The 11,200-nt window shown below is 46.3% G+C and overlaps 1 protein-coding gene across 1 annotated transcript in view; it reads right to left on the reverse strand.

The window, feature by feature from the left end:
- LOC8034854 (venom metalloproteinase antarease-like TtrivMP_A) overlaps nt 1-10,812 on the reverse strand; it is a 31,382-nt gene extending 20,570 nt beyond the window's left edge. The window contains exons 1-5 of the mRNA XM_029979589.4: nt 10,749-10,812; nt 3,895-4,070; nt 3,033-3,122; nt 2,196-2,322; nt 538-588 (exon numbers count right to left, since the gene is read on the reverse strand). Of these exons, the coding sequence (XP_029835449.3) occupies nt 538-588; nt 2,196-2,322; nt 3,033-3,122; nt 3,895-4,070; nt 10,749-10,812 (508 nt within the window). The remainder of the gene's footprint in view (nt 1-537; nt 589-2,195; nt 2,323-3,032; nt 3,123-3,894; nt 4,071-10,748) is intronic.
- Between the last annotated feature and the right edge of the window lie 388 nt (nt 10,813-11,200).

The following is an 11,200-nucleotide window of genomic DNA, read 5'->3' on the forward strand; positions in this document are numbered from 1 at the left end:
CGATTCGATCAACTATTGTAACCCACACTTTGTGTGCTCCGTTTGCCACTTATCCATCGGACAGGGCGGTGGAATCTGGGTGCGAATTGGACCAGCCAACTTCGGGCCTAGCGCCACGTGATCATGCCCTTTGCTCATAGCTGCACACAAAGAGCGTGGTCAGACGATAAAAGAGTCGCGATTTATTGGCAATGGAGCACGTATAGCATCCAACGCACTGCCTGCTTACCGGCTAACAGGGTACCGCAATTGCTTGTTAACTATTTCGGTCTGCCATATTGTCAGACAGGTATATATGTCAACATTAAATATTTCATGAAAGGTAAAATCACACTAAAATTGGAAGATAATAAAAAAAACTACGTTTTTCTTTTTCTCAGGTTGAGGCCATAATGAATAGATTTAGGGTGTCGTTCAGCAGCACTTCTGCATTAGTATTCAATATAACGACTACAATTATTTCCCTTACACTATTATGCTGCTCAACTCCATATTTTTCGCGAGTTTTTTACGCTGTGGGATAGATAAAAAAATTACCAAATTTCCCCGCACGCTCTGTAACGTTTTGGTAGGATCTCTCGGGCATCACTGAAACAATCAAGTTAAAACTTTCTTAATTACTCACGCAACAATCGCAACGCGTCGGTGGAATCTTTTTGTTTTGTTCACACTTATAAGGAATCAAAAACCGGAACACAAAAGCATGTCAATAATCCAGTTCTAAATATTGATCTAATTTAATCTAAATAAAGTGTCAAATTTTTACAATTATTCTTGTTAATATTAATGAAACCTTCATTAGCATGTTTTAAAAGGCTCAGGGTACACCTAAGCACCACTTATAAATTGTGAATGCGAAAGCACTCACGCCGCCTCTTCGCTCCCTTCTTTAATCTGCGGCGCACAACGCGCTGACCTTGGGCATGAAACAGTGGAGCCGCTGCCTCGCGGACAGGGAGCGCCATCGGGTGAGCGACCGTTCAAACTGTTGTGTGCATTGCGGCGCGAGGAAGGAACAGACCGCATCGTAGTTCCCAGCAGAACAAACCCCTTGGTTGATTACATGCGCCTTATATATTGCCACGCGCCGTGCAACCGATAGGAGGCGAGCGAACGCGGTGATCAATGATAACACCACAGTGTGATAACACTGTCAGGATGACACCACACAAACTAACGCGCAGCGGCCAATGGGAGCCTCGTCGACGCGTGCCAGCCAATGGGACCGAAGTGCAAAAGGTGCCGTTGACTAGCTTTACGCGTTGTTTAATTAAAGTGTTGTTTTGCGTGGTTTCAAAGTTGATGACGTCGGCTCGCTCCCTGAGACAGTTAAATGTTTTCGCATTAGTAAAGCAGAAACAAGGATCAAGCGATTTCAAACGGGATATTGTTTTTTTTCTAAGGCCAAGCTGCAATTTTTTCACAATGCACAAAATGGTAGCGTTCTTGATATACCACTAGAAGCCAAGTGAAATCTTAATTTACAAGCAGAAACAGTACCATTACAATTTCGTTTTGCCAGTTTTAAAACCTCAAACATTATGAAGCTCATACTGCTTAAACACATTTTTTGTAGATACGGTAAGCTGCACCAGGTAATTTCTCAAAGCACAGATGTGTGGTTCTGGTATTGCAATTCGTATAAACTGAACAAAAAACAGTTTTTTTTCTGCTTTTACATTAGCGCGGGCTGCATCAAAGCCGAAAAACAAACCACGAATCAAAGAGCGTAAAGCTAGTAAGCCACGCCCGGTGTTCATTAAGCCCTCGGTGACTCAAGATGGCGCCTGTTTGCCGACTTCTATTGACGACAAATATAGTGTGAACTGAATCCCCGTATCCGTCTGGTGTTCGTCCCCAGAGATTTAAAGCGCCACCTTTCTTGCACGCAGCGGCCGCTCTCTGTTCTATTGTTGTATGGACGCGCCCCGGACGTTTTGACCAAAGGTGCTGCGACGGGCTGGTGATGGCATTAGGGAGTTTGGAAAAGTATGGAGTATATCTGTCTTGTTAAATTTTGGCGATATGAGTTGATCTTGTAACCTTCAATGTTTGACTCGGCGAGAAAGCTTCACAAAACGCCGCTGGAATCTTAAACGTTTCGCTCTTGTTTTGGTGAGTTGCATAACGTTTATTCACGTCTAGATAAATTCGCACTATAGTTGTTTTGGGTCATGACATCCTAAGGTACACACCATAGTCATTGTGAAGACCTTCGTGTGAGTCGGGAATCTCATGTAGCCAATGGGCAACGCGGCCATCAGATGACCGTTCCTGCTCAAGCGCCGGCACTATTCTTAACTTGTTTCCGATCATTCCTTCCTGAAACAAAATACGACCATGCACAAATTTCATTCAAGATTCTTCAATAAAGGAAATAAAAAATCCACGTTAACGCTTTATCAATTTATTGTGCAAAATATTATTTGAAACTACATAAACATGCCATTTTCGGGAAGAAATTGGTATCAACATGTTTTCCTATTAAATAAATTCTTTGAGCACTTATGCGGGGAATAATCATTGATATCCAGCCGATGACAGATATTAATTTAGCACTATTAGTTGTTTAAAATTTCAGAAGGAAGAGAGGCAACATAAAGTTTAAGGGGCGAAATTTGTGTGCTTTCTGCTTTAGAAAGATATTGAATGCGTTTGAAGATGAGATTTTATGCGTTTCTCATTGTAGTCATGAATGGCCCATTCGATATCAATCTTATTCATAACTATCGCTCCAAAAGGTGGGGTTAAACATATTTTTGCGGGTTAACACGTCGCGCAGCAATATGACTACTGTATACTTTAAAAATACACATTTTGCTTGTGCTTGTCCCTTAATACGTTTGAATCCTAATTCTTTCATTTCAAATTGAAACAACTTTTTTTTACTGTGTTATTTTTACAATATGCTTGCCGTTTTCTTTAACTGTTCTATTGGTATTCGTGAAGAAGTGCTTAGTAGAAGCTGTATGTAGCAAATAAAGAGTGCTATGAATGTACATTTACAGCTAAGAAGACACAAATCACCTTACCACTTGTAGCCCTTCCTCATCCGATATGGTGACGGATGCCATTGCATCCTCGTCATGGAACAGGTCCTCTTCTAGATAAGACCCATTCATCTAAATATTAAATGAAATATTGTTAAAAAGACTCCTGTTATAGATAATGTCCAAGGTTCCAGTATTGGGATACTAAACACGGGAACGTTGGATCAACGCCTCTAGCGGTGCCGGGTTACGCAGCGCTCTCAATACAAACAGTCGTGTTCTGCAAGGGGCTTGACTAGGGTGCCTTCATGGGTGTTTGGCTTAGGGTCACGACAACCTGATCTCTCTGCTCCAAAAGCCTCTTTTTTTTCTAAATCGCGTGAAAGAGCGTATCCAGTGAGAGCTCTAGGCCATGATTATTCTACGGAAGCATTCTGTTTCCGTCTTATTTTATTATTTTTCATGTGAGGGCGCGCAGTCGGGCTTCTCTTGTGCCGCCTCCAGCGCAAGCTTCGTACCTTCGACAAGTCTTTGGCGTCTGGTACACCTCGAGCGCACTCGCGCTGCCAAAGCACGGGGGAAGGCATAGAGCGCGTGCTGGAGGGCGGGTACTTGAAAGACTCGCCCCTTCGTTGTTCTTTTCTCGGTTACCATACAAGGAACCTCATCGCCCCAAACGGAAAAAAACTGAGGCATCCTAGACATGGCACGGTGTTGGCCATGATCCTTATGCAAACCACAGGGCGAGGCTTTCCACGTTCACGCTTGTTGTGGCGTGATTCAATCTTCGCCGCTCTTATCTGCTAGTGCGTCATCCTTATTGGCTGCTAAGCAATAATTACATTACCAAGGTTCGCTACACCCTACATCTCTTAATCTGCCGGTGAGTGTGGACAATACTTACATATGTGTGCTTGCGAATGCCGTCAACGTAGCTCCTCACTAGAAACTCGTCGGCTAGGACAGAACTTTTCTTCAGGTTTAGCGTAATGTCCTCGTTGATCTTGAGGACGCGACTTCCGGACAACCCTCGGCCTTCGAGGAACGCGGGATACACGAGGGTTGGTTCGGGCTGCTGTACTGAAATTATAAACGAAGCAAACCGCCAGGGCAAGCAACATCATTAGAATGAACTCTGATTACCGAGAGTTGTAAATGCTGATTCAGACTTGCGACTGCCTGGGACCGAGCGTCTTAAAACCTGTTGTGATCTCGTCCAACGAGACAACATATTGGCGTCGTCTTTCGGGTAGACGTGGAACGCGTGAGTTTTCAGAGTCATGTCGTTTAACACCTGAGTCTGTGGAGCAAAAAAAGAAAACAAAATCTTTTATTCGAACAAGCAGACACAGAAGGGAACGTCTGAAACTCAACTTCTGTGTCTGTGTCTGGTCCTTCGACTCCCTTCCTTCTGTGTCTGTTCCTTCGACTAAAAGTTTTTTTTTTTGTGTGTGTGTGCACCACAGACTCACGCGTTAAACGACAGGATTAGCTGCCACCAGCTCGCCTTAGCGCTTAGTCTTTTCGCTAACATTTCCGAGTGTTCCTTATCTTTTAACGCATCCTTTTTTCTGTTGTTGTTTTTTTTTTGCCTCGTAAGTATTTTTGATAGCGTTATAAGCCATTCTTTCTCACAGATAGTAGGTACGTTCAATCTCGCAAGTACTGCGAAACAAAAAACATTCGCTCTCGTAAAATGCAGCTCCAGGGCCACCTTGTAGATGCAGCCAGCGTGCAAGTGGGTACTCTGGTCGTACGAAATAAAAAAGAACTCGATCGTAAGCAACCGCAAGTGCGTGAACTGGCCTTAAATAAGAAGTTCAGGGAGCATGGCCTATTCTGATCACGCCTTTCGCTTCATGACTCGTTTTCGGCGCTCATGTCGGCTAATGCTGCACTCGCAATGGCTGCGGAACGATAAGAAGATGCAAGGGGATTGCACGCCCAGTGCTTTTCAGGCTGTCATCTACTATAGAAATTAAACTTCTCGGACAAAAAAAAATGGTAGCCAATGTGCCGTCCGTCCGCGCATTTTCCGCTAACTTTAGCGTGAAAGTGGCGTCACGTGACCTTTACACCTAGGGGAAATCAACGCCACGTGACCAAAACGTCGACTTAGTTCATCCATTAAATTTAGCGGGAACATTAAACTCTTGGGGCCAAAACATCAATCCGCTTTTCCCGCTAAATGTTGCGGGATGTTGAGGTCACGTGACCTTTGGACCAATTCAGTTATCCCCTAAATTTAGCGAGAAAATTCACGTCTTGTGACCAAAGTCTCCAATTCAGTCGAAAATAATCCTTGGAGAAAGGGAACAATTGGGGGACAAAGGATAAACATTTATCTCCAATCACAGCGAGGTGACTGGTGCCCGACCGAAAAAATCGACTTGCCCCTGCTATTGAACCCGGTACCTACCCATTTAAAGCTGAGTGCTCTACCAACAGAGCTAATGAGGAGTTAGACGTCAGTAGGGCAAAAGGTTTTTATCAACTGCTACCACACTAACACCGACAAGGGCGAATGGCCTGAATTTTAAGGTCATGACGATAATACAACTAAGGCAAATGTGCAAGCGGGCCGGACACGACTGAAGATAATAATCCCGGGAGAAGGGGAACAAACTGGTCAAAGGACAAACACAAATCTCCAAACACAGCTAGTTGACTGGTGCGCAATCGAAAAAATCGGCCCGGTCCTTGTATCAATCCAGGGACCTCCCCATTTCCAGTGGAGCGCTCTGCCAACTGAGCGAACCAGGAGTTAGACGTCGGCAGAACAAACGGCTTGTTGGTGTTACGCATGCCACATGCGGTTTAAAGCTTTGGTAAAATGTCCTACTACAAATATCACTTCACCAAAAGAACACAACGCGTGAAACAGGCTTTGCCGCGCGTTACCCCAACAGCGCATATGAAGCGAGCTGACGAGCCGAGGGATCCAAGATCTACGCGGTCTGTCCCAGTCGCTCCTACCCGTGACGTCACAAACGATGATGATGATAGCTAGAGAAGCGCCCCCCGTAGCTCGCGCACCTCGACGATTCCCAAGTGTCCATCGTCTCTTCGAGATCCGAGTGACTCTGTGCGTAACAACCGCGGGAGCTGAGCGCTTGTTCTCTTCTCTAGGACAGTTGAAACCATACCTGAGAGCGTCCACTTCGAATGAGCGACTGCTCGGTCTAGCGGTTTCGAAAGTTCACCGAGACATTGAAGTTCAAGCGGAGGACGTTCTGGATTATTCTTTATTTTGAACGCAGGTGGCTGCTTTTCAATCTGTAGGCGCTTTGCATATATGAAATGATCAAGAGAGCCTGTAAGTTGCTTTCTGAAATAACTAGTCACACTTACTTTTTTATTCGTTGTAATTTCTAGTTGAAAGCACGTAATTCTGATCACTACTCAAGGTTTACGTGAGCGCAGCGCCAGCCGTTGCTTACAGTGCAGTTGTTTTTACAAATCCTTTAACACATCACTGACATTGTTTTATACTATAACCATGTGTTCGTTTTATAATGTTCGCTTTGGTTTTATTGAGCTGGGTATTTTAGTGAGGATAGTTTGTTATACATGGCCTTGAAATTGCCATCCTTCACCCCACAAATGTTTCCATATATCCGTTTTCTCTAAATATCTGAGAGCAAGTTCCGCATCCCATCAAACAAACTGGAATAAAAAATATATTGCCTATTTTATTTATTTCAGCATTTTCTACCCCACAAACACTTCCCGAAAACATATAAGTTGAACATAGTCCGCACTGCCCCTTCCTCCATGCCCCGTGCAAAACAGCCTGCCGCGCGCGGTGGTGGTGGTGGGGGGGGGGGGGGGGGGGGGGGGGGGGGTTTCGACCCCCCAAACCCCCCCTCTGCCTACGCCACTGGGTCGCAGGCAACAGAACCTGATGTGCAGCCTCACAGCTGAGGTCTGAGAACTGCAAACGTCCTTTCAGTCGCAGCAGCCCTTCATCGTCCAGACACGAATTCAGACTTCACAATTCTGATGACTCGCTTAAATATTTGCCATGCTCCAAGTGGTCAAGTTCTTTGCCAAAGGCCTCTCGCTACACCTGACGAAGCAACAAGAGACGAGCCTCCTGTATTTCTTCTGCGTTAAGTGGTCCCCTCTGAGTTCCTGCTTTCCGTTGGCAGTTACTTATGAAACGCTGAAGACAGGCTGTGACACGTAGCAGGCGGTTCATCTCACTGAACCTCTCAATAGGCATCACTGATTGAAGGGAGACTGAGGTGACATGCCCCACCACCTGTGCAGATGACTTTCTTTTCTCATCACTGGACGGACCCGGGATGCTGCTGGGAGTAGCTAACCAGGTTCTGGGCAACTGTGACAGCCACGTTGGTCTTTTCCACCACTTGTCACAACCCTTTAGTGCATCTGAAGCGACACCCCGAGTGAGCAGATCCGCCGGGTCGTCAATTACTGGACAGTGTCTCCAATCGCTGGGCTCCGTCTTCTTTTGAACTTCCATGACGCGGTTTGCTACGAAGGGTCTCCACTGAGCTGCTGGACCCCTCACCCAGTGAAGCGCTATCATAGAAACAGTCCACAGTGTCACTGTCGAGAAGCTCAAGCTCATTGCCTGTTTCAAGTAGGAACACATTCGAGCGCTCAATAATGTTCCCATCAACTCTAGTCGGGGAAGTGTAAGAGTCTTGATGGGAGCGACACGTGTCTTGGCCATGATAAGTGTCACGGTTGTTTTGTCTCCATCATCACTCGGCGCATAGGACACCGCTCCATAGACTTGTGGACTCGCATCCGTGAAAATATGCAACTCCGTCGCCACTCCAACCAAAAGATAACAACGACGAATCGAGATATCTCTGAGATGGGGCAGAGCGTAATCAATCCATTTGTCCCACCTCACGCTGATACCTGGCGGCAGTGGTGTGTCCCAGTCCAGTCCGAGGATCCACAAGTCTTGCAGCAGCATTTTCACCGTTATCGTCGCGGGCCCCAGAAGACCAAGGGGGTCGAAAATTCTAGCTGAGGCCTGTAGAACGAAACGCTTGGTGTTCCGGTTGGTGGTGAAAAGCTCCAGCACGGCTCCCAGGGAATTCTTGAGCTCGTCACTTTCTCTATCCCACTCAAGCCCCAAGCCTCGAGTCACAGCTGTGGTTGTTGTTGACGTCTCGCGGAACGGGTTTCCAAGGCCATTCCAGTTGAATCGTTGCAGCAACAAGTAAGTGTTCGTACTCCACTTTCTCAGCTTCATTCCGGCTGAATCCAAAATCTGTCGGGCTTCTTTGTATAGGCTTGCTGCCCGTTCTTCTGTGTCGGTGCCAGCAATCAGATCATATACATAGAGGCACTTTTTCAGTACTTTTACTGTGTCACTCAAGTCCTCCGAGACGCTTCCTAGGTGGTGCTTAATCGTTGCTGCCAGCATGAACGGGCTACTCGTCGCGCCGAATGGAAAACGTGTAATGCGCCAAACCTCGATCGTCGCACTCGTCGAGTCCCGCTCAGGTGGACTTGCGTACCACAAGAAGCGGAGGGCATTGCGGTCTTCATATTTGATTACGACTTGCTACCTCAGGCAGCCGCTGGGGTCCCGAGTCTGCGGCACCAAATAACTTGTGAAGGATGCTCGTTCGTTGATAAACGTTGCTGGTCCTCCAGCAGCTGACAAGGGGCTTATTTACACATTTTACAATCTCAACGGCAATCAGAGTGGTGCGCTCCCTATGACACACAAATAAAGCATTCTTCTTCACAACACGTCATCCTCGCCGAGGGGCCCTGGGCCCGGATGTCACTCCACGGCTCCAGAGCCGTGTATTGGGAGAGTTTGGCCAACAGGCGGAGCTAAGGCCGCCGCCAGCGCCGAATATCCCCCCCGCGCTTAGAGCGTAAACTAAATTTGTGACACAGCGTCGACCAATCAGGAGACCGCGACGTCAGAATATTGCAAACAACATTCAAAGCGTGAAATAGAGGCGTTCAATCTAGGCCTCTCTGCTCCATCTCACAAATGTCGGCAGTGAAGACAAAGGTGCAGGCGCGTGAAGCTAGCTCAGCAAAACGCTTTTGTGTGTACGAGAACTCGTGCATAGGAGCCACTTTCCAAAGCCACGCGCTCGTGCCCATGCCTTTCTCTGCACTGCTGATGTTGGCTTGTTAGAACAGCGTACAGCGTCCTGGAGACGCGGTGTCCCGCTCGGCTTGTGCGCTGGCTTTGACAGTACTTTCTTTCACCGTCTCAGCTGAGACGCTGTTTCTAGCAAGTTGGCCCTGGTTTGGAGCGCACGTTCGTTTATTCTACACTTGAATATTGGCGTGACGAAAACCTCGCACGCACAAAGTTTTCAGTCACTGAGAGTTACACCTTTTAACTCTAGCGACGCTAAAACGGCTTGAATTAGTCGTGTCACAAATTTAGAGCTCACGACCACTGCTAGGGGCTGTTCCGCGGCCTGTGGTTGGCCCCGAGATGCTCGCCTATTCAAACCAATGTATGGCCAAACTCTCTCGATAAACGGCTCTGCACGGCTCCGTCCGGCGGCTCCATCTTGCGAGGGACTCGGGAAGCCGTCCTTGCGCTGATGCCTGCTCCTCTCACCGGGAAGGGGGGGGGGGGGGGGGGGGGGGGGGCGATGCGATCTGTCGTGCGATCTGTCGTGCAACCAGTCAAATAGATGTGTTTGGAGATTTGTGTTTGTCCTTTATCCAGCTTGTTCCCCTTCTCCAGGGATTGTTTTCGTCATTCTTGTCGAGCTCGCTTGCACCTTTGCATTGATTGTATTATCACCATAATCAATTCAATTTCCCCGGCATATTTAGCGGCGGAAATCGTCGATCGCCAAGTGACCTGACGTCACGTGACCTATACAACCATTCAGCTTCCCCACTAAATTTAGCGGAAAAAGTACCACGTAACACATCGATTTCCTCGCCGATTCCCTGTAATCCATTTTATGCATCGTAGGACTTTGAAGGTAAAGGTCGCTGCTTATATTTTTTACATACATATTGCATTATTGGAAGTTATTGATGACATTCTAGATATGAGAGAAAATAGATTTAATTTCGTCCAATACGTTCCAAAAAGTGAAAATTTGATATTTTAAGTTTATGCTCACCAACCACCCTTTCAACATCGGGTGTTACTAAAAATAACTTATATGCCGTTTCGACTTAAGTCGAGACTCAGCCGACCCTACGAGCTGATGTGACCAATCAGACAGCTTCAAAAGCGCGCCGTCATGGTGTTCGTCATGACCCTGTACTCTTTCTGTCATGGCTGTACCAATCATAAACATAAAAGACCTCCTGACATGCGCTTTGGACGCTGCTGATTGGTCCCATTACCTTATAGCATCGGCTGCGTCTTAACTAGAACCGAAACAACGCACAAAAATGATCAATTTGAAAGTGGATCGTGTATTCCGAACAGCTACATTACGGACAGCATGCTTGTCCAGGAAAAACAAGCATAGGAATCGTATACTATCAACGTTCACTCCGTAATACATAAATATGTTTAAGAAACTGAACCGGTTTCTTAAATAAAACCACATGTTGTTTGCACGTCACTAGTGATAAGGACATTTCAATTTTTCAGGGCCTTTGCTGCAGTAATTTCCTTATATTTATTAGCACCTTGCGGCACGTGCGAACTTCGATGTGTATGTAAGCAATCATTAATCGTGTACGAAGCTACCTCCAGCATAAAACATTTGGGCAAATTTCAGAACGAGACAATTAAATCGTCCGTAAGTTACGTGTTGTACTCACGTTGCTTGCAATGAAGAACATGACTGAAAGTCGAAAAAACAAGAACAAGCAAAACGCCACCCATCGATGTTATCTTAATTCGCTGTGGGGTGACCGCTTATGCTTGCATATTTTACCCGGCTTTAAAGCTTTTTTTTGTGACATTTTCTATGACAATTTCGTCATTGTTCATCTGCCATCACGCATGTTGTTATTACGCGCAGGTGGCTGAGTGTTAAACGCCGTGGTATTTCCGACATGACTTTCCACGGACCCATTGTTCTATGCAGAATACAATGCAGACTTCGACGTCATATGGCGCATCCAGCACATGACATTTTGCGCTTTAAAATCTTTTCGTGTTTCAAGTGTTATTTATCTTCGCTTGAAACGGTTTCGGTCGACCACTGCCAAGCCGAAAACAAAACAGTCTAAGATTTGACTAGGAATGATGCTGTAAACTCCAAATACAG

This window comes from Ixodes scapularis, unplaced genomic scaffold (assembly GCF_016920785.2).
Source record: "Ixodes scapularis isolate PalLabHiFi unplaced genomic scaffold, ASM1692078v2 PGA_scaffold4__175_contigs__length_147842914, whole genome shotgun sequence".
Classification (NCBI taxonomy): Eukaryota; Metazoa; Arthropoda; class Arachnida; order Ixodida; family Ixodidae; genus Ixodes; species Ixodes scapularis.